The 26,776-nt window shown below is 50.8% G+C and overlaps 2 protein-coding genes and 1 long non-coding RNA gene across 9 annotated transcripts in view; 2 read left to right on the forward strand and 1 right to left on the reverse strand.

Moving 5' to 3' along the window:
- Zyx (zyxin) lies at positions 1–9,191 on the forward strand. 6 transcript variants are annotated; one of them, XM_017592382.3, is made up of 10 exons: positions 1–96; positions 643–865; positions 1,332–1,534; positions 1,679–1,771; positions 1,882–2,376; positions 6,494–6,614; positions 6,738–6,907; positions 7,008–7,186; positions 7,893–8,013; positions 8,412–8,957. In XM_017592382.3, the coding sequence occupies exons 2-10, from the start codon at positions 658–660 to the stop codon at positions 8,514–8,516; spliced, it is 1,695 nt and encodes a 564-aa protein (XP_017447871.1). In that variant the 5' UTR covers positions 1–96; positions 643–657; the 3' UTR covers positions 8,517–8,957. The 6 variants fall into 6 exon arrangements, with proteins under 6 accessions (XP_017447871.1, NP_001402730.1, XP_063141469.1 ...); NM_001415801.1 differs by having other exon boundaries at positions 10–96; positions 646–865; positions 8,412–9,191; NM_053761.3 differs by lacking the exon at positions 1–96 and adding an exon at positions 445–509 and having other exon boundaries at positions 8,412–9,191.
- On the reverse strand, positions 9,032–23,553 carry Epha1 (Eph receptor A1). 2 transcript variants are annotated; one of them, NM_001107858.1, is made up of 18 exons: positions 23,341–23,484; positions 22,410–22,477; positions 18,042–18,323; positions 16,437–16,839; positions 16,094–16,249; positions 15,465–15,809; positions 15,226–15,353; positions 14,850–15,000; positions 14,494–14,590; positions 14,230–14,288; positions 13,255–13,380; positions 12,310–12,495; positions 12,121–12,182; positions 11,815–12,021; positions 11,539–11,688; positions 11,085–11,278; positions 9,475–9,630; positions 9,047–9,380 (listed from the first exon to the last, which is right to left on the reverse strand). In NM_001107858.1, the coding sequence occupies exons 1-18, from the start codon at positions 23,423–23,425 to the stop codon at positions 9,302–9,304; spliced, it is 2,934 nt and encodes a 977-aa protein (NP_001101328.1). In that variant the 5' UTR covers positions 23,426–23,484; the 3' UTR covers positions 9,047–9,301. The 2 variants fall into 2 exon arrangements, with proteins under 2 accessions (XP_008761105.1, NP_001101328.1); XM_008762883.4 differs by having other exon boundaries at positions 9,032–9,380; positions 11,815–12,182; positions 23,341–23,553.
- Positions 23,501–26,776, forward strand: part of LOC120102261 (uncharacterized) — a 24,096-nt gene continuing 20,820 nt past the window's right edge. The window contains exon 1 of the long non-coding RNA XR_005503535.2: positions 23,501–26,696. This is a non-coding gene — a long non-coding RNA (uncharacterized LOC120102261). The remainder of the gene's footprint in view (positions 26,697–26,776) is intronic.

The following is a 26,776-nucleotide window of genomic DNA, read 5'->3' on the forward strand; positions in this document are numbered from 1 at the left end:
GGGTCAGTCAATGGCAGGCAGGCCCGGGAAGCGGGACTGAGCAGCTTCGGGACCTCTGGGATACTCGCCGGCCTGCACAGCCCCGGAGTGCGGACGGTGAGTCAGTTCTCCAGCACTCGCGGGTCGGGAGGGGGGAGGGGGGTAGGTGGCAGGTCAGGAAATGACATCAGAGGCCTGTGCTGGGGAAGGGTGGTCTGTGCCCGGCGGGGGCGGTGATGCGTAGGGAGGCCGCAGGCGGACCTTTGCAGAGCCTGCGGCCCAGGGCAGGACCCGGGCCCCTTCCTGGGGGAGTTTCCTGCCCGGCCCTCCCTCCCCGGCCTCTCCCCGCCCCCTCTCCGGGCCGCTCCTTGTATGGTCTGGGCGCCGCTCTCTCCCCGCCCCCTCCCTCCCTTCCCTTGCGCGTCGTCCCTCCCCGCTTGGCTAGAAGCTGCTCCGGACCGGGACGCAGAGTCCGTGGACTCGGCGCCGAGGCGGTCATCCGAGACGCGGCTCTCACGCTCCTGCCCGCGGTGAGGCGCGGGGAGAAGCTCCGCAGTCCCGGGAAGGGGACGCGGGGAGGCGAGGGTGGGGTCACCGAGGGGCTCTTGGACCGAGGAGTGTCAGCCCGGCACCGCTCTGCGTAACCTGACGACCCACCCCCAGCAGCCCGGCCTGACTATGGCGGCCCCCCGCCCGCCTCCCGCGATCTCCGTCTCGGTCTCGGCCCCCGCGTTTTACGCCCCGCAGAAGAAGTTCGCCCCGGTTGTGGCCCCGAAGCCCAAAGTGAATCCTTTCCGGCCTGGGGACAGCGAGTCTCCTGTGGCAGCCGGGGCCCAGAGAGCACAGATGGGCCGGGTGGGCGAGATCCCCCCACCGCCCCCGGAAGGTATGCGGCTGGGATTGGGGGCCCCGATTCTTCTCGGGCGCCAGGTTGGGGGTCGGTGGTTTGGGGAATTTGGGGTTGTCTGGAAAGGCTGTTGTGGAGGGGGCTGGGCTCTGGGTGGCTACCCTGTCCTGAGCAGATGTTCTTACCTCATCTTGGAGCTCCTGGCTAGGAGCCAGAACCCTTGGGACTGTTCCAAGACTCCCGCCTGGGGGTAGGAGGCGGGAATGTGGGCCAGGAATCTTCCCCTCTGGATCCGTTCTCTGAAGTGTAACGGGAGCTGCACGGTTCTTCAACCTAGCCCGTTCTCACTCGACCTGCTTCGCCCAGGGCATCCTGAGCCCCTGTTATGGTCTGCACACGCTCTTGGGATGCAGAAAAAGAGTTCTTGGATTAGGGGGTTAAAACAGTAGGCTGAGAGAAGGAACGAGGGCCGGTACTGATAGCCTTCTCTCTCCTTCCTACCCAGACTTTCCTTTGCCCCCTCCTCCCGTTATTGGGGAGGGCGACGACTCAGAGGGGGCCCTGGGAGGTGCCTTCCCACCTCCACCTCCCCCGTTGATCGAAGAACCATTCCCCCCTGCTCCTCTGGAGGAGGACATCTTCCCCTCCCCTCCACCTCCACTGGAGGAGGAGGGAGGACCTGAGGCCCCTACCCAGCTCCCACCGCAGGTAGGGAGGGCTTGGAGGGCAGCTTTGCTGGAGATGGGGTGGGGGACGCCTCCATGAGCTGGAGAGGAGTCTTTAACTCTCTCCCGATGGGAGTGGGACGACAAGGGAAGACTGGGATGGGTGCTCTGACCCCTGACCCTCCAGCCCAGGGAGAAAGTGAGCAGTATTGACCTGGAGATCGACTCTCTGTCCTCACTGCTGGATGACATGACCAAGAACGATCCCTTCAAAGCCCGGGTAAGGGGCAGGACAGTAGGAAAGTCTGGGCCTAGAAGGAGAGGAGGGGATACAGGAAGAGATGTCCACCTCCTCTAAGTACATCCCCCCCCTTCTGCTTCTCCTTGCAGGTGTCATCTGGATATGTACCTCCACCAGTTGCTACTCCATTTGTTCCCAAACCTAGTACCAAGCCTGCCCCTGTGGGCACAGCACCCTTACCTCCTTGGAAGGCCCCTTCTAGCTCTCAGCCACCACCTCAGCCGCAGGCCAAGCCTCAGGTCCAGCTCCATGCCCAGCCTCAGGCCAAGCCCCATGTCCAACCCCAGTCTGTGTCTTCCGCTAATACACAGCCCCGAGGTCCCCTTTCTCAGGCTCCAACTCCAGCACCTAAGTTTGCTCCAGTGGCACCTAAATTTACTCCCGTGGCTTCCAAATTCAGCCCTGGTGCTCCAAGTGGACCTGGGCCACAGCCCAGTCAAAAATCGGTGCCTCTGGAAGCTCCTTCTTCTGTGGGCACAGGCTCCCCCCAGCCCCCTAGCTTCACCTATGCTCAGCAGAAGGAGAAGCCCCTAGTTCAAGAGAAGCAGCACCCACTGCCTCCACCAGCTCAAAACCAAAACCAGGTGAGGAAGCCACAGGCTGAGGCCAGGGGCTGGATGAAATAGGACTGCAGAAAAAAGAGGGCAAGAGGGTGAGGGTGGGGTAGAGAACTAGAGGAGCCAGAGTGGGTGTGGTGATGGGGGAAGTGTAGGGTTATCTGTCCTGGCAGAGAGAAAGTTCTTCTGGAGGAAGTCTGGGACTAGCTGGGGCCTGGGTCAATCGGTACAGCAGCTGGGGTTTAGAAGTAAGAGGATACAACGTTTCCCCTGTGCCTCTGCCCTAGAATGTTAGAGAGGAGAATGAGATCATTAGCCCAACCTTAGTTTTTCCCATTCTTGGGCCTTGACTAAATCCCTAGGCTCCTGGGTTTTCTGAGCACTTCATTGCCTGAGGGCCCATCTAGAGATAAAAGTATAGTCAGCACCAGGAAACACTTGCTGGGCCAGCATCAGCTGAGTGCCAGGCACTGCTCTGTGCTCTGGAGGCTGGGTCTATGGGCTGGAGAGATCTCTCCAACAGGTTCAGTCTTCTGAAGTCACAGGTTCAGGGTAGAATTTCTAGCCTGTTTCTCACAAGTTGTTAGACCCTAGTAAAATTGGGTGAACTTTGAACACACACACACACACACACACACACACACACACACACACACACACACACCACACACCCGTCTTTGAAATAGCTACCCATACCAAACAACGGTGAAGTGCAAGTCAGCTTATCTTCTTAGTCTAGCACATAAGAGCTCAAAATAGAAACAGACAGTACAGTTGTTGCCTGTTAGTTCAGAGAAAGAGATCTTCTGAGTTGAAGGGACTTTCTGGGTATCTGACTGGTAACTGTAAACGTCTGGATGTACTCAGACACAGTGTAGGAATAAGTGTAGCTGGATTCTGATAGCTCAGAATCTGAGTTACAGGGATTTGAAACTATGACCCAGCATGGGGGCTGGCAACTTAGGAACAGCTTCACGAGGTTGGTCTGCCTTCAGGTACTTGAGGACTTGAGAATCCAGAAGGGATTGAGAAGAGGATTAGGTGGATAGAGCTTGTGGAGAATTCCAGGGTACGGATAACACAGGAGGGCTATTTGGAGAACAGAAAGCACAAGGCTCCTAGCAGACAGACTTTGAGCTGTGCTTGAGATGGGTGGAGATTTGTGGCAGAAGCACTAGAGAACAAAATCTCCAGTAGGGAGCTTGTGCGCATTGGAGAATCACTGATGGTGTCTCAGTTGTGTGTGGTTTGGCCAGGAGGACTGGTGAAAAGTAATACTGCAAAGCTTTTCCAGCCGAGGTGCATATTAGAGGTAGGGAGATCTGGGATGCAGGTGAGTTCACTCCTGGGCCACAGTAGTATTAGTTGCAGTGAGAAATAAGATCCATGGATGAGAGCTGTTCCAATGGAAGGGCCTACAGGAGGCTGCAACTGAGAGCAGCTGGGGTGGGCGAACACAAATGCCAGGGAGGCTCAGAGCTGGGTATGTTGAGGAGTAACAATATTACTGACAAAATAGAGAAGTGCAGATGGGGAAATGGTTTGAACGGGAAGAGGAGGGGTCTAGATGTCATTGTGTTGAGCAACAGGCTTCAGGAGCACTTGCCTTCAGCTGGAACTGTCATTCAGCTAATGTGGGACTGTAACACAAGGGCAGGCCTCAAGTTAGAGGTAGCTGACAAGTCTTCCAAGAATTCCAAGAAGTTAAGAGCCTCAGGGACCTTGGGCCACTTTGTGCTGTGCAGAGAGAATGGAGGAAGATCCCAGGACGGGATTCTTAGAAGTGGATGATGTGACCTTGGGAACTTCATGTAGGTTTAGGGAGCATGACTTAGATAAGCAGGGGTTCAACTCTTAGGACTTTGTAAGGACTTCGTTAGGACTATTTGGACCATATATGGTGGTGACAGAGGTTGAATGAATAATTGGTGGAAACATGGAAGTTGGTAGTGTAGCCTGATCTCAAAGTTTAGCCGTGAAGTTGAGTATGGTGGTCTGTAAGATACAGAACATGGAAAGTTGAGGCAGGAGGATTACTAAGAGTTCCAGTCAGACTAGAGTGTGAGTCTCAGTCCTTCTCAGTCTCTCTCTCTGTCTCTCTGTCTCTGTCTCTGTCTCTGTCTCTCTCTCTCTCTCTCTCTCTCTCTCTCTCTCTCTCTGTGTGTGTGTGTGTGTGTGTGTGTCTCACCAGCTTCAACTTAGGGGAAGAGAATCCAAGTATACATTTCAATCAGGAGGCAAAAGCCAGTGGGGAAGAAGCCAGAGATCTCAGAGAGCAGCAATTGACCCCAGAGAGGCACTGAAGGGAGGAAGGACAGGGTGACACACAGTGTTTGATTGGAGAGAAAGAAGGATGAGGGAAGTTAAACTGGCTAGCTGCCAGGCATTTAAGGGGTGAGGTCATCGGTGTGTGTGATGAGGGAGGGGGTGAAACTGTTGGGGGCTCGGGGAGATGGAAAAGGTTTGGAACAGCTGCTGTGGGGAAGGCAACTGGGAATCTGGCAGATCCAAATACCAGAGAGGTTGGGGCTGGAGGGTGGGAGGGTGTGGCAGGTGCTGCAGTGTTTTGGGAACTCTGCAGTGTTAAGTGGTCTCTCCACCTACTTTCTGCAGTGTGGAGGCAAAACAGGAAACAGGCAGTGCTGTGGCCCAGGGTTAGAGATTGGACCAGATAGCCTAGGGTGGTAGAAGAGGCCTTTGTTGAAAAAGCTAGACCAAGCCAGTCTAGGCACTTGATTGACAAGGCACGTGGGCAGGCCCTGGGACACTCAAGACCTTCTGTTTGGCTGTTAGTATGGGTGGTGAAAGGAGAGGTGGGAATATTTGGGGAGGATCTTGGGACCAAAGTTCTGATAAGCGTAGGTCCAAGATGTCCTGCGGTAGATGATAGGAAGAAGAGAATTTTGAAGCCGAGGGAGTTGAACAGTGACATTGCTGCTGACTGGCAGAGAAGGCAGCAGCTGATAGTGTCCTGCAGGAAGGACACGGGTACCCACAGGGAGACGTGCGGTTGAGCAGTTTATCCTTCCAAACGTGGGAATGGCCATTTATAGTAGCATTCACTAGAGAGCAAGGATGAGCTGCGTCCGTGTCCGTTTCCCTGTCCTCAAAGGGCAGGGAAGGGAACTTGGAAGAAGTGAAAGGTGAAGCTTGCATTCAAGGACTCCTGTTAGTGAAGAGTAGAGGGACTGCAGGAGTCAGTTTTAGGGAAGGTGACTAAGGTCTGGGGGACTTTTGTGCTTTTCTTGGGAAGGTACAGCATGGGAGGTAGAACTCTGAGTACTAGAGAGGAGATAGTGAAGGGCTCCAGAGGTGGAGGGATGGAGGCGTCAGAAAATGATTCAGGCCACAGTGTCCTGAGTGCATGTAAATCCTGCAGTCGACTAGACTCACCCAGACACGCTGGGACAGGTCATATAGTCCCTCAAGTTCTTGCCCTTAACCAAAGAATGTTCTCTCCCCTCAAGGATATTTAGCCCTCAGGGTCTTCTACATAGGAGGAGTGGGCTGGCTTAGGAACTGACATTTTGCCCTCCCCTGGAGACTTTACTGGGGAAGGACTGGGGTCAGGTCGACTAGAAAACCCTCACTTTGATCACCGTGTCTGTTTGAAAAGCTTAGGGCTGGCCTCCTACACACAGCTTTTGGGGTTTAACCTATGCTTTCAACCTGTGTTACATCCTCATACTGACAGGCCACTCAGCAGCAGGCAGGGTGTGTGTGTGTGTGTGTGTGTGTGTGTGTGTGTGTGTGTGCATATGGTGTGGCATTTGTGGTAGGAGGAGGGGGCTGTCTGAGCAGGCCCTGTGAAATTGGTGTTGTGGTCTGGTATATCTGATGCTTTTGTGATCTGAGCTGCTGTGTGTGTGATTCCCCCTGCTTAGTTGCTCTGGCCTGACTGAATGCCAGGGGTTGCAAGGGTTTGTATTATATAAATGAAGATGTCCCACACAGTAGGAGATGGAGGCTAAGGATAGTGCTAGGGGTCAGGAAAGAGAGCCGGGGAGAGAGGAGCTTGAGGAGACCAAGCATCGGGAGGAGGTAAAAGCTGAGTCTCAGTGTAAGAAGGGGTCAGTAGGTCCATCTGGGAGGATTTAGAGAACATAAAGAGTGCTTTGGTTTCTTTTCTTTTTATTTTTTTAAGGTACGTTCTCCTGGAGGCCCAGGCCCCTTGACCCTGAAGGAGGTGGAAGAGTTGGAGCAGCTGACCCAGCAGCTGATGCAGGACATGGAGCACCCTCAGAGGCAGAGCGTGGCAGTAAATGGTGAGTCCAGCACCCGCTCTTCGGGGACACCTCACCTATTGGTGTGTTGGCTGGCTATGAACTTACAAGAGCTCTCGTGAGCTTCTGTCCTTCTGGTTGAGATGCAATTTTTGGTCTTCCCAGAGTCCTGTGGCAAATGCAGTCAGCCACTGGCCCGAGCACAGCCTGCAGTCCGTGCACTGGGACAACTGTTCCATATCACCTGCTTCACTTGTCATCAGTGTCAGCAGCAGCTGCAGGGACAGCAGTTCTATAGCCTGGAGGGGGCACCATATTGTGAGGGCTGCTACACTGTAAGTCTGTCTGGGGACTTCCGGTTGCGGTGGGGCTGGATGAATCCTGGAAGAGACTTGGGTACTCTGGTTCCTTCACAACCTGCTAATTGTCTCCCAGGACACTCTGGAGAAGTGCAACACTTGTGGGCAGCCCATCACTGACCGAATGCTGAGGGCCACTGGCAAAGCCTACCACCCACATTGCTTCACCTGTGTGGTCTGCGCCTGTCCCCTGGAGGGCACTTCCTTCATTGTGGACCAGGCCAATCAGCCCCACTGTGTTCCTGACTATCACAAGTGAGGATCTGTCGTGTCTGTTTTCTGTTCCATCCATGTTTTGTCTTGTAACCAGGCTCCCACCTGGCTGTAGGTCAGCCATAGAGCACAGATCTTGGTTGCTGACCATAATTGTGGCCTTAGGCTGTTTCCACGTTAGCCTCGACTCCCTTGGGCTGCTTGGGATGTGCCTTGTGTTCAGCAGGTGGTCCTAGAGTGGCTAGAGTCACGTGTAGGCTGGGTTCTCAGAGTTCCTGTGCAGCACAGCTGCTTGGGGTGTTAGCTTTTTCTCAGAACTAAATAGTCTGTTACCGACTTGGACTGTATGTCTGGGGCATTTTTTGGGGGTGACTAGGATTCCCTCTTCTTTCTCTGGGGTCAGGCTGGAGACCTGCACATGCAGGTATCTTGTGTTCCGCTTCAGGGTTCCTGGTAACGTGTAGTGTGGGTGGGGTAGGGTGTGGAGGAACACCTGTGACCGAGGTGTGGGAGATGGAGCATTGTGTGAGTAGAGAGGCAGGAAATTTCTCTTGATAAGGGCCTGCTGTGTGCTACTTGCTCTTTGGCCTTTCTCATGAACTTGCTCCACCCATACATGTGGAATAAGCAGGTGTTCCTTGTGGCCACACAACCCGTGCTTCCTTATCCTGTGCCCTCCTGAGGGCTAAATGCCTGACAGGGTGCCTGGATCCACTGAACCTTCTGGAACTGCTTTCTGACCCTTTAGGCAATATGCTCCAAGGTGCTCTGTCTGCTCGGAGCCCATCATGCCTGAGCCTGGCCGGGATGAGACTGTGCGAGTAGTCGCGCTGGATAAGAACTTTCATATGAAGTGTTACAAGTGTGAGGTCAGTTGTCCCTTCTGTCTTGAGAGATCTCTGAGCCATGGGAAAACTAAGGGACTTGCCAATGGGAGGGAAGAGTTGTGGGTTTGCCTTGTGCATGTATGCACTGGAATTGGGGGTGTTGTAGCAGTGAGAAGCAGTCAGAATGCAGTTGGGATAGGATGGGATAGACTCCAACCCTGTGGTGGGATGGCAGTGGGGAGGTTCCCTGCAGACTGTACTCCTACAGAAGAGGCCTGGTAAGGAGCAGGGAAGGTAGTGTGATCAGGAAGACAGTGCGAGGCCAGGATGTCAGCCCTAGGCACACTTGGTCTTCCCACTTCAGGTGCAGCTGCAGCACAGTAGTGGGTGAAGCAGGCACCTTCCTGGCCAGCTTTCCTCACAGCTTTCCCCCTTTCCAGGACTGTGGGAAAGCCCTGTCCATTGAGGCAGATGACAACGGCTGTTTCCCTCTGGATGGCCATGTCCTTTGTCGGAAGTGCCACTCTGCTAGAGCCCAGACCTGAGTTGAAGATGGACCTCCTTCCACACCACAGGTCCATCCCCCACCGTGGACCACCCACAGAGGCCAGTCCTTGCCTCCACCCTCCCTGCATTCCAAATCCCTCCCTTGTGTCTCAAGTGCCCTGACCCAGGGCCCCAGCATGGCCTAGAAGTACTGAGGCTCCGTCCTGGTGCTGAGGCCCAGCCCTGGGCTCCAACCCTTGCCTCTTCTGCAGGGATCACCTATCATCCTGAGGCCCCCAACCCAAGGGTCACATTTAGTGCTGCTGCTTTCACTGCTGCACCAATGCCCTTGGCTGGCCTGAGCAGCCTATGCAATGTGCTTGCTGAGGGTGGAAGCCCCAACCCTCTGGGAACGTGGCTCCAGCAGCCTGGACACCCACCTTGCTCTGTGCTGCTAGGTTGTGGCCACAGCTAAGATTATAAAACCTCATTTTCCAGAATTGCTAGCACTTGGTTTTTTGATAATACCCTATACTCTTGGAGTTGAAATAAAGGGTCTTGATGGGGAAAAAGATCAGGGGAGGGATAAAAACTCAACTCTGTTTATTTACAAAAATAGATAATGCATATGTAAGTATATATATTAAACCCTCCCCCCAGCACCCACCCACCCACAGTCCCCTTCACTTGTACCCCACCCACCCCCTTTATAAACAAAGGCTCCTTGGTCCAAAGGCAGAGTTCTGATTGACTGGGCAGGAGCAGCACCAATAGCCTACATTTCGTAGGCTGAGGAAAGGCCCAGGGAGTGGACAGAGGGCTGGAACATCTTTTCAGTGGATGCTCAGTCCTTAAATCCTTGAATACTGCAGAGAATGCGCTTCTGGTGCCCTGGCAATGTGATTCCCATCTGCGTCAGGTCCCTGTGGAAGAGAGAAGGAGGCTGTGAGTCTAGAAGCTCAACCTCAGCCACCCTCCCATGCCCATGTTGGTGCTGCCTGGCCCCAGCGTTCTCACTCGGCTGTCAGCTCCAGCACACACTCCATGGTGTCCAGGCCTGCCGAGCGGAAGTGCAGGATGTAGCGCTTCATGCGTATGGATTCAAGCCACTCAGAGACACTTCGATAAGGGATCCCATCAGAGCCACTCAGGCTGGGCAGACGTAGGGTCACCCTATGGGAAACAACATCATGTTTGTACCCCTGAAGTTCAGGAGCTGGCTGGCCTGGGCCACCACATGGCAGCCAGCATTGAGTCAGATGCTTGTGTTAGCTCATCTAGGCTCTGCACATAAACTGGCTGCTACTTGAGCTTACTTCCTGGCCTGTTTCCTGGTATGCTCTGCTCTCTCAAAGCAGCAGGCAGGCAGCACACTGACCTGTCCCTTAGGTAGATCTAGAGGGTGGTTGCCGTGGCCATCTCTAGTGCAGTGAATCCTTTAGACATGAATGCTTGACTGAGAAACCAGGGGCTACGGCAGGGTGCTCCCTTCTCCTAAGATGTCCACCTAGGAGCAGCCCTCACTTGCCATATTCAACCCGGACTGTTATTCTTACACTCTGATAACCATAATACAATGAGTGTTCCTGTAGGAAAGCCAGCCAGAGCCAAAAACCATTAGCAAAGTAAATCTGCTGGGGGAAAAATATCCAGCATTCCAGAAAGATTAGCACACACAGTCTCCAGCGTCTGAGGGAGTTGTGCTCCAAAAGATAGTCTCAAAAGTTGGAACATGAAAACAATTTCTCCCAGAAACAAGGTTATATATGGTGGATTTGATACTCAGGCGGGTACACCAAGCTGCTTTTCCCGATAAAGCACTTGAAGTCCAGCCTCGCCTGGCTCCCAGCTTGACTCCCTCCCTCCTTCCACTTCATTCTCTACATTCTGGCCATGTTTCTGGACAAAGACAGTTTTGGGAAACTGGTCACCATCTCTTGTTCTCACAAAGTGCTACCTTTTCAGCATGGCTGGTCCTCTGTCCTGACCTTGGCTGCCTCCCATTCTCAGGGCTGCAGCCTCTACCATTCTGTCCTGTCTGTGATCCCGTGTTCCTCATGCTCCTGCCAGACTGGCCATGTAGTCAGAGGCCTCCTCAGACTCCCTTCTGTCCCTACCCTAATCCAGCTGCTTATGTTCTCGGGAGCAAGTTCGAGGCTGTAGCAAAAGAGCTTGAGCTAGTACGTCCTCCAAGATGTGTCAAATCTGTGATCTTTCCTCCACATTCGAGTATATGTGTGTGGGGAAAGGGAAATATCCCAATTTTCAGATGGCCACAGGAAGTGAGGCCAGAGGTGAGGGCCCAGTCATTAATTAACATAGTAGGGGTGACAAGCAAGAGTGACTTTAAAGGTTCCAAGGGAAAGAGTGAGAGGTGGGTAACCTACGTCTGACTCTTTAAACCGTACGTGCTCTCAGCTTTTTACCTTGCATCAAGTTAACACCATGGTAGCTGATCCTACCTCTGTCAGCCTGAGTTTCCCCAGAAGACACGGACTGGGTGCTATCTCATGCTGGATTCTGTCCAGTGCTCCCCAGGGCCCAACACTCAGTGGATAGGATGGAATGTCCATTCTTATTTTTCCAGATTTGACCTCCAAACCCCCATCCTTCTTGGACATACTTACCTAGGGTCAAAGTTGGCAATTGTCCTTAGGGAATGGGGGTCCGTGAGCAGCTGTTCCAGATGTGCCTGCAGCTGGAGGAAGTGGGGCCGACGGGCACGGTCGTAAGCCCAGCAGTTCTTCATGAGTTCATACAGGGGGGCAGGACAATCCACAGGAGGGGGCAGCCGGTACCCATCCTCAATGCTTTTCATTACCTGGTAAAAGAGATGGAGAGATGTCTAGGGAGGAAGTTAGATCCACTAGAAAACCACTTCTACAAGATGATTGAGATGTCACCTGTAAGTAACCCCAGCCAGGATAGCAAAGAAGTAACAGGGAAGGGAGCACAGGAACTAGTGCCAAAGGTTGGAGTTGAAAAGTAATACTCATAGGAAAAGACCGTGGGTGTGGGGGGTGGGATTAGAAGAGACAGGAATTGTATCAGGGATGACATGGGGAAATAGTCCAGGTTTACCTCTTGATTGCTCATCTCCCCATAGGGTTTGTCGCCAAAACTCAACACCTCCCACATTACAATCCCAAAGCTCCAAACATCACTGGCTGTGGTGAAGATCCGATGGGCAATAGCTTCTGGGGCTGTCCAACGGATAGGGATCTTTCCTCCCTAAGAAGGCATTGCAAAGAAGAGTGCTGTTTCAGGGCACGGACTAGTACAAAACTGGAAAGGAAATCTTGCTTGAGCATGGGTCAGCAAAAGAAGTGTAAATGTGAATGTGGATGGGGCTCCAACCTGGGTTTCATAGGTGCCATCGAAGTCATCCAGGAGGCGGGTCAGGCCAAAGTCAGATACCTTGCAGCACAAGTTCTGATTCACCAAGATGTTCCTGGCAGCCAGGTCTCTATGGACATAATTGTGGCCACTGAGGTAGTTCATGCCTGATGCTATGCCCAGAAGCATAGCCACTAGCTGACCAGGAACTAGCTGGTCCTCCCGTTCCTGTAGTAGGGCGAATGTATATATCAGAGGATGAAAAGTCTGTGAGACATGAGACTCCAAGGTGTGACCCCTCCTGAACTGACCCTCTGCCGGCCTCACCTTCAGAAAGGCATCAAGGGCTCCATTTTCCATAAATTCTGTGATGATCATGATCGGCTTTCCTGGGACACAGCACATGCATCACAGCTAGACCCTGGTTTTCTCCACTGACAGCCTACTCCCCTCCTCCATCGCTCGCACCCCTCTCCCACACATTCCACTCCAGTTCTTGGGGACCACTGCACATACTTTTCGTGATGACACCTTCTAGGCGTAGAATGTGTGGGTGGTTGAACTGGCCCATGATAGTTGCTTCTCGAAGGAAATTCCACCAGTAGCCATCTGGGGATGTGTCTTTCAAGGTCTTAATGGCCACGGTCTTGCAGTCTTGGCTGGGGATTCTCAGGGCTCCCCGATACACTTCCCCAAACTCCCCTAGATGAGAGGAAAATAAGGTTGTGGCTTGATGCAGTCAGACTATCCCATGATCAGGTGGTGTCACCTCCAGTCCTCTGGTTTCTCCTCATTGGGAATCTGAGGAAGGACAGAGCTCGGGTTGCCCTTCCAGAAAAGCGACAGTCTGGAACCAGCACGAAGCTATGCGACCCAACCAGTGCTGTCTTCCATGGCTAGCATGGTCCTAGGCGTACGTTAGGTATTCAGTAACTATGCACTGTGTTTATGAAGGATAAGTTGGTCCAGGGCTAATGACTGCATAACAGAAGGCCTGCCTGTTTCCTGTGAGTGAGCTCCCTGGTCACAGCTCTTGCTGGCTCAGTTGCACCACTGACAAGGACACTGCTAGGCTTTGTTCTCAGTTGAGATCTATTTTCCTTGGTGACCCAGGGGATTGGGGCAGCCCAAGGACACTGGGCCCCTGATGGGGTAGAATGCTCACTTAGGGAGGCTCTGAATCTCTCCTGTTTTGGGAATCCTCTGAGAACAACCTGCACCTTGTCACGTTCACACCTCTATGGGTAGAAATGGTGTACTTAACATTCTTTATCAGAAACCCCAAAACCACAGAGCAAAGTGTGTAGGAGGAAGAGGCTGCTCCAGGGCATAGAAATTCAAGGATACAGGATAAAGCAGGCATGGGCTCACGTGGGAACTCAAGGCTCGAAGAAAGGAACCTGGTAGCGGCCATGCGCCACCACACAGAGGAGACCAGATGGGGGTCACAGCAGAGCTTACCTTCTCCTATGACAGTGTCCACAATCAGCCAGGCAGGGTCCAGTTCCTGGGCAAAGTCTAAGGCTCCCTGTGCAGGGTCCTCATAGGCCTGGAGGTCCACATAGGGTTTTAGCCACAGCTTGTCCTCTGGGGGAAGGGGTGGGAGAACAAGAGAGCTCAGCCAATGTAGCACAGGGATCAGAGCACGGGAGGGATAGGGCTAGGAAGGGCAGACAGCTGAGCCCATTCCCAGTACTTCTTTGCTCTCTGAGGTGAGTCTGGCTTTAGCTCAAACAGAGAAAATCTCTATTCTTAGCCATAAAGCTACCATATGGACCCCAGCCTTTTTCTTGTCTATTTTCCAGGCTTTTCTGTCCTACTCTTCAGGGTACAGCAGTGGCTAGAATTCAGATCCTGCAGTAAATTCCCTGCCCTGAGTTACCCGATATTCCTATGACTTGTGACCCAGCTTCTGTCCCCATGTTGTCCAAGTCACTTACAGCTCATTCACTCCCAGATGAAGCCTCCCTTCAGTGCCAGCTACTCAGATAGACAGCAAATGCTCCCTTTGGCAGAGACAACTAATGAGGTGACAAGCAGGAAGCCTGCTACATGTCTCAGAGGACTTCAACCTCTTCCTGCCTGGCCTTAGCCCATAGACCTGGCCACCAAGCTGGGGAACATGGTCCAGAACCCAGAGAAGCTGTGCACTGGTATCGAGAACTCGTAGATAATTGCATCAGAGCTGCTTGCTGACAGCTATCAGGGCAGAGTTAATTAACCAAAATTAATTAGGTGGCAAAACACAAGATCCTTAGGGACAATATATTGCACCAGCATTCCCAGAGTTGACCTGGGTGTCTATCTGTCTGTCTGTCTATTTGCCTCTCTCTCTTTCTCTCTACCCCCTCCCCCTGCCCCTCTCACTTTTCCTCTCCTTCTTCCTCTCTCCCTCTCTCTCACCCTCTCTCTCACCCATTCACACTCCTGGCTCACCTCGATCGACATTGGTGGTGCGTTCACGCTGCCTCTGCTGTCTCTGTCGCTGGCCTCTCCTGTGGGAAGTAGGGCAACTTCTTCAGGGACTCGGGGAAACCTCAGTGGTCCAATGAGCTCTGGCTGAATTTGCCACAGACATGAGAACTGGGTGTAGGGCATGTCTAAGCTTTGGTTTTAGGGAACAGGAGGATCATTAGTGGGTACAGCCTTCTAACAAAGTAAAGGGACCCCAGATGAATGGGTAGGGAAGACAGCCAGCACCTTGAACGGAAGACATAAATCCCGATCAGCAGAGCTATTCCAAGCAGCAATCCAAAGATGATGGCCACAATCTCTCCTCCAGTCAGGCTTCTGGAAACTGGGTGTCAGAGTTCAGAAGGCTGAGGGCTCACAGCCATTAGAGGTAAAAAAGGCTAAAAGGTAGGGTCCCAAGTCTACCCAGGGTCAGTTTCTAAATGGACATTGGACCTATGCTTCCCTTAACAGAGATTATTGAATGGGCACATTATGTACATAAACACAGAGAAGAGCAAGGGTCACTTAAAAATCAGAGCTGAAGTGTCTGCAGGAGATGACAACTGTGTATGTTTGGGTGGGACACAAGATAAGTAACCTACCTGGTGGGCTTGTCCGGAACTCATGGTCAGGGGAGAAAGGGCCAGGCCCCAGTGGGGTCAGTGTTCGTACTCTGACAATGTATGTGGTATCTGGCTGAAGTTTTGTCAGCAAGACCCTGGGTTCCAGCACCATTTGGTGCCATTCTTCATCCTGTGGACGGGACTTGCATTAATAAGGTTGTGCTGAGCCAGGCTTGATAAAGAAGAGAGACATGGAAGGGCCTGGACAGGGTGGGCTGTCACAGTAAGGTCAGGGTCCTTCGCAGACCCTTTCTCTATCCTGAGAGAGTTTGCTTTGACTATTTCTCCCCATCCTATACCCCAAGTTAGGAATGTACCCAAAACCCTGCATGGTGTCTCCCAAGTGTTTTCTGACCTGGTTCAGCACGTGCAGCTCATAGCTCAGATTCCCCCCAGGGTTTTGGAGTCGGGACCCTGCCCAAGTCAGCTCCAGCTGCCTCGGCTCTTTCTTCACCAGCTTCAGTGACAGGCCAGAGAGTGACTCTGGACATCCGGAATGACAGCGTTGAATGGGGAAGATAAGGAGGAATGACTTAAGTTGTACCTCTGCTGCTTCCTGCCCATCACCCATCCCTGTGGTCTGAGGTGCCTCACCTGCTTGCCCCATGTTGATACTGAGAGAAGCGCTGCTAGGGCTGGAACTGTCCAGTCCCGACACTCTGTTCTGGGATTTGATGGTAAACGTGTAGTTGGCATAAGGCTCGAGGCCTTCAACTTGCACAGTAGATGCGGTGAGCCCGGAAGCTGCCGGGGAAAAGTGCACACCTTTTCCACAGGGTTGGCAGGGACCCCCATCCTGTGCAATGCCCCGACACTGCAAGCATTCCACACTGTATCTGATATCTTGGCGTCCCCCTGTATCTCTTGGGGGCTCCCAGCGTAGGGAGAGCTGAGTGCCTGATGCAGAGAAGCTCAGATTTTGGGGAGCTGATGGGGGACCTGTGGGAGAAGAGGCGTTATGAAATTAGTGTCCGTTTGCTCTCACCCAAGCCACTGACCCCTGCTTCTGTCCATCATCCCAATTACGTTTCCCAGTGAACTCTACCACAGAGGACGTAGTATATAACACACTTCTGCATTGTAGAGAGAACAGAGGGCAAGGGCAGCTATAATCAGTGCCCCCACTAACTGGGTCTCCACTACTTGGTAAGCTCTGGATTCTGGCCCGAAGGAGGGCCCTAGCACCTGTTGCCAGATCACCAGGCCCTGACTGCAAGACTTACGCGTGCATGCTACCTGGGGGCCCTCCCCAGGGGCTCGATAATGTCCATTCTCACAGGTACAGATGGTAGACCCCTCAGACTCTGCTACGCTATGTTGGGGGCACTTGAGACAGTGGAGAGTATTCATGTCCATTCGATAGAAACCAGTAGGACAGGCTGGAGAGAGAAGGTAGAACCATGGTTTTTGTTGTTTTATTTTACGCGAAGAACAAACCCTTTAACCCCCTTCCTTATCCTCCTTTGCTGGAATTGGAACACCCCCAAAGACATCCCACTCGGGTTAAAAAATCATGGAAGCCCCACCCAGGTGGTCCCTGGGGTTTCCCACGTCCCCATTTCTTACCAGTGCATCCCACACTTCCACCGCTTTCCTCATAGCCAGGCTCGCACTGGCACTGACCCACAGGCACCAACCACTCGCCATCAGGGCTGCAATGCATGCGTGGTGTACCTGAGGACCCCAGGCTGATCTGTGCATGGGAGAGGCAGGTTCCAGCTACTTCTACCAACCCTGTAGGTCCAGGGAGAGTGTGAGGGAAGTGGGCCAAGCCATGCACAGTCTCTGCGCAGCGCTGGTAGAACACCCTTACAGATACGAGCGCCACACAGGATCCCGGGTTGTGGAAAGCTAGGTAGAGACCACGGCGGGTGAGGTGACCCAAGGAGCAGTGCTCTACGTTCAGCTTTACAGAGCCAGAGGCCAGGTCTCTGATGGTGAAGCTCTGGTCTGCTGCCACAGTTGTTACCTAGGCGAGAAGAAGGAATGATGTTAAGCCCCTGCTTTATCCTGTATAATAAACAACTCTTGATTTAATATAGGATGGCTACCTCTAATCCAAAGATCTAAACCGCAAAGAGCTTCCAAACCTGACAATGCCTATAACATGCCCCAACGGGAAACTTTCTACATACGTGATCAATCACAGTGAAAGAATGGAATCGAACTAAAAAAAACTGTCTAAAATTCCTTCAAGCTACATGTATAAAACATAAATAAATTCATAATTAGAATTAGGTCCCATTCCCAAAATATGTCTATATAAATACTCCAAAGTCTGAAATCTGAAACACTTTAGACCCCAAGCATTGTGGATAAGGAACACCCAATGTATCCGGCCGTGACCAGCTCGTGATGTGCAAGGTCCCCAGGTGAGCATTTTATAGACTCGTTTTTTGGCTCAGGCAATAACCCTGTGAGACAAGATGCCTTACCGTTTTACCTGACAGAAAAGGAAATTAAGGCTACAGCAAACAAGTTCTTCTAACAGACAGTATAGCTATGACACAATGGAGCTAGGACTGGAACCCAGACAGCGGAATGCTACAGACCATAAAATTTCCACCACTGGGAAGTGTTCCCAAGCCTGATGCCAATGAGGTGATCAGTTACAGAGTGTGTCATAACTAATTTATTACCAATAACAAACTTTACAACCTTCGCTCTTTGGAAAGAAATGAGAGCACATCCTATAATAATAAGCTCGAGACTGGTTTGTATTCTAGCATGTTTCCACACTATGAGAGAACGGCGTGGGAGTGGTGAATAGCGGTCTGGAACTGTCCTGTGTAGTTCCAAGCAATACTCTTGGGGGCATGTCACCTATGAAAATCATGGGCACCGAAGTGAAACGTCTGAAAATCTCCACACTATGCTTTCCCTTCCAACAATAGCATCAAGCTATTTCAATGGATGCCAGCAATAAGGATATTATATGATGAGGTAACTCCTGTTCGGAGAGGTTAAATGATGCCCTTAAAGCCAGCGCACAGCCAGTGGTACTCAGTACAGCCTTTCTGTACTGGTGTCCGGTCCTGCCTTCTTATTCTACATTCGCACTTGTTTCCAGTTTCTTCTCGGTTTCTCCTTGGCTGAGTTGGGTCATGTTGAGGACCGAGGTAAGGATCTATATCAGAGAAGGGATGGCACGGCACGAAGGGGTGGCAGCACCTTTTGGAACAAAGGCCGTCGGAGTTGAATGCCCACATCCTGGTCACTCTCCATGTAGAAAAGGTTGAAGGTCTCTTTGCATCCCAGAGGCCCAGCTCCCCCTGGGAAACTTTTACAGTCCCGCACAGTGAACTGCAGCTCTACGTGGACACGTGAGGCTTCCTCTCCTCGGTAGATCCAGTTGGAGCGAAGCCAGTGGTCAGTATCTCCACCTTCCTGTATTGGGCAGTCTTGGTACATGTACAGGGGTGTCCCGTTCAGCATTTGTTGCACCTCACTCCACTGCAAGAAGAGAATCAGATTCAGTGAGCAGAGCTGATGAAGAGGGATATGGAGTCAGAGGTCCAGGTTAATGGACCTCACTGGACCTTCCAGCCCAGGATGGACTGGGAGAGATAAGAGAGCAACCCTTTAAGAACCTACCCAGCCCTGGTTGGTCCCTTAATTTCTTCTGCTTCAAATACAAGGGTATGGGTAGGAATTTTGTCCTACTTAGGCAGCAGAACTGTTAGGTACCCATAAAGGCAAAGCTCATTCAAAAGCTATCCTTCAGTTTCTTTAGAGCCTTATTTTTCAAACAGTAAAGTGTCTGCCCTTGGAGGAGCAGGCAAGCAAAGAACCATTTACCTGGGGATCTCACCATCTCCGATATGCCTCCTACTCATAGCCACTTCCAAAATCTCAACACCAAAATCCCATGTACCATCTAGTCTACCCCTTGACTTTCTTTTCACATTGAGAGAATTCTTAAATCTACTTATGATAATGGCTGTCATTACCATAACTTGCCACAGGCCACTGATACAGAACCAGTGTGGAGTGGCTTGCCCGATAACTGAGGCAGAGCTGGGGTGCAAAGGCAGGTACTCCAGGCACAGAATTTATGCTCTAACTTCACATCTAGCAGGTTCAGGAATTGACGGATAAAGGTTAGGTCTCCACATCCTTCCACCTTTATTCAAGCCATTATTTATGGTTGGAAATAAAACTGTCTAGACCACCTTCAAAGCCTCCTGAGAGATAGTCTAGATGGTTCTGCCTTGTTAGAATAAATGTCATACAAGGGTTATTCTGTAACCTCTTCTGTTGTAACAAATGATGCCCTCAAACTAGGCCTATAGACTACATACAGACCCCTCTCTTGCTGCAGTCTATAAACAGCATACGAGTATATGGATGCACCATAATCATCAACCATTCACCTGTTGTTGGATAATTACTTAGTTTCTAGCTTTTTTTTTTTTTTCATTTTATTCTAGGAAAGCAGACTGATGAATGTGAGATTTCCAAGAGTCGCTGAATCAATAGATAGGTCTCAAATTTTATAAGATGTTGCTAACTTGGCCTCCAAAGGTTCTTATCAGTTTACACTTCCGTGACAAGTGCAAGAGAGTTCATTTTCTAAAAGGTTTGTCAGAAGAGATATTAATGTTCTTCTTACATTTTGCCAGGGCTGTTGCCAAGGCAGCCTCGTCGTATGCTTGACCGTATGTTTCTCTTTTGTTCATCGGCTATGAATGTTTACTGAAGTCTGTTATTCATTTGGGCGAGTTTTTAAAAAAGTGCAGTATAAATGCTAATTATTTGCTTGATATCTATGCTTCAAATACTCTCAGTCATGCCACAATTCTCAGTCATGCCACATTTTTGCTAATGGCATCTTTTATGTGAAAACACATTTTCATTTTTTGCATAATAACATCATGGATTTAGGGCTGTGTGTTTTGGCTGAGATCATAAAATTCTTTTTATCTGTTGGCTTGAAATTTTTGTAGGTTTTTTTTTTTTTTGGTTTAAACTTTATTCTTACTAGAATTTATTTTCGTATGTGCTCATGGAACAAGGAGCAGAGTTTTTCCTTTTTTCTGTCACAAACCTTAGAGACATCTGGTTGGCAATATGGTGACCAATCAGTATTTTGAGGGTCAGTGCACACCCCCAACTATATTTATGTGGCATTGTTTGAGATGATTACTAGGAAAAAACTATAGATGCAGGATTAGCTCATACAAGCTGCCCTTTGGTAAAAGAAACTTACATCTTTGGAAGGGATTTAAATTAGTGAGCTAACACTGCCAGAAAGAAGGCTGCTCACTGAAAACTCCTCTAACCCCAGAGACTTGTAAACTGGGCACAGCAGGACAGCCTTTGTTCATTTCACACTTGGGCCTGTCACTACCTCCCCGCCCCCACTCCTTTCCAAAGCTCAGGGTAATATGTACGCTTCAACCCTCTGAACTTTGCTGGAACTTCATCCTGTGTGAGTAAAGGTAATTAAAATAGTGTTTCTCCCGTTCATTCATCATCCGTTGTCACTTTCACAGGCTCACTGAGGGGGAGGGTAGGAAGTATTTCTGTCCCCAGCAGTACTTTCCACATTGACTAGAAACTCCATGGTCACCCGCATGAGAACACTGTACATGTGGATCCTGTGTTTGGACTTTCTACTCTGTCCCACTGGCCTGGGTTTCTCATCATCATTCCAAGTTTTAATTACTGTTGATGTTCTGATTATCTGTGGGGACAGATACCGCACTTCATCAGTACCATTCTTTCTCTTAGGTGTTTCCTTGGCCAGATGTAGTTATGAAAGTCCACAGATTTCACAAAGTAGTTTACTGATATTTGGGATGTCATCCCATAACTCGATGGAGAGGAGACTGAGAACCTAAGAAAGTTCACTCTGAGATTTATCCCACTCCAGCGAGCGGGCCCTCATGACTTAAAAAAAAAAAAGTATCACTAATTAAGAATTGGTGGAGTGGAGCCATTTCGAAGCATATAACTAATTCTGTATTATGTCAGAGTTCAAAGGTGAAGAGGGGAGTCCAAAGGCCACAAAGCTGGAATGAGAGGACGCCTGGAGTCTACTGAGGGCAAACTTTGCTAGGAGCCTAAGAGGAAGGCACAGGGCTCAGGCAGGTGGATGGGGGTGATTGTGGTACTGTGGCAGACCAGTAGCCAGACTGCCAAGGCTGCAGCTGGAGCCTAGGGAGACAGATGCTCCCAGCTGTAACTGTCTCTTCCAGCTCCAACAGTGACAGATGGGGACAACTCTGGGGCCAGGAACAGCACTGAGGATCCTTTCACTTGACACTCAGGAGCTGTTGGTTGCTACACGGGTGTATTTTGGGAGCTTGGCTCCAAGGACTTAATCTGTTTTAGAAAGAGGGAAGGGACATGAAAGAGAGTCGGAGTACAGTTGCTGGTGCGTTGCCCTTCTAGCATCGGACAGGAAAGGGGCCTTGCTTCCACTGGGGCTCAATTAGGGACGAGTTATTTGGGTGGGGCTGGTGGAGCTTAAAAAAGAGCCACTGGGAGCTAGCAGATGGTCCTGCTGCCTTCCTTGTGGGTGATTAGCTGGTTTATGAGATGAGGCACCTATTAAAGCTGGCCTAATCCAGGATTTTCCAAATGGCCCCTCCTAGAGGATACATTATGATTTAGTCTATTAACTCTAATTGTAGGCCACTCTGTGGAAGAGCTCAAAGGGGAGCCTCGACCCTCCGGTCCAAGAGAGAAAGAAGGCAATAACCCCAATCCCAGAAACAGCAGCAGCACATTTTTTTAGGTATTGGAGGAAGGAAGGAAACCAGAGAATAGGTCCAGGACCAGTAAGTCTCCAACCCTAGAGGTACCATTCTGTGGTTCAGAGGCAGCTCTACTGGGTTCCAGCAAGGGTGTCTCTGGATTTTGGGTCTGAATGCAGTCGCTATGACACAGTAACTGTCCACCTCTGCTAACTGGGTCTCAGGGACATCTAAGGAGGTTAGCCACTTGGAGCTGTATTTTTTTCTTTCTCAAACAGATGGAATACATGGTGTTTGTGGAGCCTGCCTGGGAGGGGTGGAGAACAAGCCTAGTGTGCTGGGGCCTTGGACGGGAGCAGCTTTTAAGTTTGAGGGAGTCAAAATACCTTTGAAGACTTTGATGAAAATTTTGGCTCTCTCCTTCAGGAAGAAAAACCCATACATCATTTACACGTTTATGGAGCCCTCTAATGTTCTGAAATCCATCCACATGACTCCACCGTAATGAATAGAGCTGAGACTGGGGGATGCTTTCCAGGTGTCTCAGCTCTGGTCCAGCCTCCCTTAGCATAAGCATGCTCTCCCTAGGGGATGAGAGAGCTCATCCCCCACTACGGAAGGAGGGTGAGGGAGTGGAGATAGTCCCCGCTGAGTGAAGCATGACACCCCCCAACTACCCAGGAGTACCATTCTGGAGGCTCTGACTCAGCTTCCCCTCCCCCTCTTGAGGAGACACTTCCAGTTTTTCCTGCTCTTTTCTGTTCCTCCACCCACCTCTCCACCCCATTTCCCACTGGCCTTCAGATTTGAACTTCCCCCAGGTCGTTCAGACACTTACCCCAGTCTCTGGGGGATCCAGAAGCCAGCCCAACTCTCCTTGTGCTGTGCTCGTGTCCATTAAAGTGACTGGATAGGGGAGAAAAGGAGGATGTCATCCTAGGGAGGTGTCCGACTCCCTACATTGGGTATTCTGGGACTCCCCAGTCCTAGGCTTCCACAATGTCTTCCTAACTGTGTGACATCCTGAGGCAGAGGAGAAAGGCAGAGTGGGGCAAGGGCTGGGGGACTGGTGCCCGAACCAGAGCATTGGAAGAGCAACCCCAGACATGACACCAACAGAGCCCGGGAGAACATCCGCAAGGATGCCAAGGGCAGATGTCAGGGAAGCAAAGCCTAAATAGTCCTGAGTGGGACCCTGGCAGGGGGATCCTGCTGGATTTTGACTCCAGTTATCAGTGGCCTGCTCTGGAAGGTGAGGGTAGAGGAGGTGGGGCGCTAGACGAAGCTATGATTTTGGGAAGTGGGAGGGGCATGGTCAGAGGGCGTGCAAAACTTTGGGTGTGAGGTTGGACCCCTACACCTGGCAATCCCAAAAGTTCTAACCCTTCCACCATTAGAGGACTATTTTGATCCGGTTAGGCTGGCAGAAGGAGGCTTTCCGCCTCAGACTTCTGAGTGCTGCAAGGTCAGGGGTGGGCACATGGAGGGTCCCATGGTGCTGCAGTGGGAGTGCAGCTTCCTGGCTGTGGTCAGGAACTCCCTCTCCACCCGCAGCGAATAGTGCTGGCCAACAGGGTAGGGGTGACTGATCCCGTAGGCAGGAGTCTAGGGTTAAAGATCAAAGATTGGCCTGGCCGATCGATCTCCCCGCTACTGGGGAGAAGCCAGGGAGAAGTAGTGGGGCGAGGGGAAGAGGGCCTCCTCAGGAATGCCGGCTCTTGCAGGCTGCTGCCGGTCAGCCGGGAAAGGGAGAGGGCGGGGGTCGGTACCTTCCTCGGCGCGCGCCCCCGGGGGCAGCGGGGCGCAGAGCAGCAGCAGCAGCAGTGCGAGCCCCAGGGGCCAGCGCCGCTCCATGGCGCCGGCCGGGACCTGGGACCACGGCCCCTACGGCTGGGCCAGGTCGCGAGGGACTGGGCGATCCAGGCCGGCAAGGCGGGGGCGGAGGGCGGGGCCAGATGAGGGGCGGAGCCTGGGCCTCACCTGGTTCACCTTCTTAAAGGGACAGTAAGACAGGAAGGAAACTTGTTCGACAGGTAATAAACTTTAAAACCTGGAGGCGTCTTAGTAGGAATGAAACTGAGGGCGCCCCCTAGTGGGTGTTGCTAGGAATTGACTAGACATTCTTAAGCGTATCCTAAATCCAACCCAGTTTTGATCCAGCTTTCAATCGAATTCAGCTTGACTTGAAAGAGATCTCCGTTTTACTCCTTTTCTTTTCTGTGGACTCGAGACTTGTCATGCCCACTTGGAATTCTAGGAGTGGGAGACACTCCTTCATCCTTTTCGGCTCCGATGACAACCATGCAAATTGGTACAATTCTTTGCAAAGTCTGGAGGAGTCCTCAGGGAGAAGCTGGCGTGACCAGGGTGTTTAGTGGCAGAGAAAGATTGAGATTGAGAAAGGCCTGCAGGCAGGGAGCCTCAAGGTGTGCTCAGGGAGTGGTACACGAGCCAGTTTGACTGCTGGGGTACAGCACTTGTCTTGGGAGCCAGGGCAGAAAGACAGGCGCGGACCAGAGCCAGGAGGTTTTGGTAAACAAGAGGAGGAGTTTGCACCTCCCACAGAGCATACACCAGGATCTAGATAGCATTCCCAGTATAGTTTTAGTGAAGAAAGGAGCTTGCTACTTAACACGACCTTAGTGGTGGCATATCTGGGCTCTCTCTTCGGGACTGCCTCCCATCCTACTTAACAGATGTCTGTTCAGCTTTCACTGTGTATGTCCTTTAAGCTCAGAGACAATACAGTCCTTGTCCTAAACAAACTATTTGTCTGAAGGGGTAGGGGGAGCTGAAGTCAGCACGCAGATGACTAAAAGGTAAGCAGGACTGAACCCCAAAGAGGTGAAAACAGGCTGACAGTGTGAGCTATGCAGACAGTCACTGATAGCTCCCGTCCCTGGGGCCCCTCTTTTTCATCCTTTTCTGGCTTCATCCCATTCATGTGACTCACACGTATCTTTTCTACCATTTACACTGTTGCATATTTTGATCATTGTTCTGGAGGGGAAGAGGTAGATCCTAGATACTATTAGAATTAATGCTTCTTATTATTTCCCATTGTTAAAAAATACAAGAATTGCTAGACAAATATGATCCCTAATTTCTTGGTCTACCTTACTCTTGTTGACGTAATGTCATATATAACAGTCATTGGGGAAAAAAAAAACCCATGTTCAATGGGAAGAACTAAGTGTTGAATAGAACTCTCCTTCCCTCACTCTGTAAAATGCCCCAAATTAATCACCATCTATTTTTCATAGTTCCTCTCAAAAATTTCTCCATGTCTGCGTACTATTTTATACTCCCCACCCCCTTTCCCTCCACCCCTCTACACAGACATGCATTTAAATTGTGGGCAGCGGCTAAAGGACAGAGGACACGCACTACTTTGCACTGGGGATATCTTCCCCTGATGTTTAGCATCTGGCAAGGAGAAGGCCCATGCCTGCTCTCTCCATGCGGAACTTTGTGATTTCAGCAGGGAGGAATGGATGAAGGGTGCAAAGCCAACAGAAGGGGGAATGGAGCAGCATTGGACAATCACTGCTAGGAAATAAGCCAGACTCTGGTGAGGTAATGCATGTGCTGTTTTGTGGAGTTTGTTAAAGTTAGAAGACCCTTGGGACTCTAGGGGATGAGGGAATTATGTCATGCAATGGAAGTCAGAGTGTTGTTGAGCTCTGGAAAGGAGACTTGCTTTTGTGTTAGGGTAAATTTTCTATCCCGGTGTGCATTTTTTTGTTTTGTTTTGTTTTGTCAACTTGACACAAGCTATAGTTATCTGGGAACACCAAACTCAGTTGAAGTACCGCCTCCATCAGATTGGCCTGTGGGCTAGTCTGTGGGGGGATTGCCTAGATTAATGACTAATGTGGGAGGACCCAGTCCACTGTGGGCGATGCCATTCCTAGGGCAGGTGGTCCTAGGGAGTATAAGAAAGCGAACTGAGTAAACCTTGGGATGCAAGCCAGGAAGCAGTGTTCTTTTATGATCTCTGTGTCAGTTGTTACCCCAGGTTCCTGCCTGGGACATCCCTTCACAATGGTTCGGTCCATAAACTGAAATAAATCCTTTCCTCCCCAAGCTGCATGTATATGGGACCTGAGTCCTTCACTTTCATTCAAGGTGATCTCAAGGTGACATTGCTTTCTGGTGTGTTACACACAAGAGGCACTTTCAATTTTGGACTCTGTCTTTGGTTAGCAGTGTGACCCTGTTGAGATATTTACATGCCCTGAGTCTATTTCCAGGGCTTTTCCTGGCCAGTGGAAAGACATCAGGACTCTGAGTCAGAAAACTTAGGCCAGTTCCCTTAATTGTTCTATGCTTTGGTTTCCTTGCCTATAAAATGAGATTAATCAAGCCCAGCTCCCAAATCAGGAAAGACCATCAGATGGGCGAAAGTCCTTCCTTATCTGTTCTACCCTGAGCAAATGCTAATTTTCTAGAAGAACACTGGGGCCTGGGGCTTGGGGTGCTCTCCCATGGGCTTCTTACCTTACTCCTGAACTCAACAACAACCTCTGTGACTAACATATCATTCTTTATTTTTTTCCTTTCAAAATAAACTTTATTGAGGATCGACATGAAATAAACTACACCCCTTCTGAGTATACAGTTCAGTAGGCTCTGACAAATGTGTGTGCCCTCATCACGGCCATCTCAACACCGATACAAATTGTTCCCATTACTTAGAAACCTTTCCTTGTACTGCTTTGAATGATCCCATTTCTGGCCTCAGGCATCTGTCAGCATAGATAAGCGTGTCCTTTTCCAGAATTTCATTAGTCTCTGGGGTCTGGCTTTTCCTCTTTAGCAGGATGTCACCAAGATTCCTCCCCATTGCACATGTGTCAACTGTTGGCACTTGTTGCTAAGCATCGTCCTCTGTGTGGATGTCCTAAGACATTACTTAACAATTCTAAGTGAAAACGGAAACTTCTCCACTCTGCTTCCCTAGCAGGCTAGGCCTCTGATCTGAGGGCCTTCCACTCGGCCACGGCTCCTTCCTAGCTGAAGTCTGACTTCATCCCTACCCAGGAAGGAGAGTTGCAGTCTTTGCAGTTTGGGCTTCCCCTGAACTCTTGCTTATTCCTGTAACCCTGAACTTCACGCTGCTTTGGTGAGTTGAAACGTCCCCTATGTCATCCCCTGACTGGTTCCTTTCTGACCTAGGATAAGGTTAAATTACACCCAGCTTAG

This window comes from Rattus norvegicus, chromosome 4, assembly GCF_036323735.1.
Source record: "Rattus norvegicus strain BN/NHsdMcwi chromosome 4, GRCr8, whole genome shotgun sequence".
In the NCBI taxonomy this organism is placed as follows: domain Eukaryota; kingdom Metazoa; phylum Chordata; class Mammalia; order Rodentia; family Muridae; genus Rattus; species Rattus norvegicus.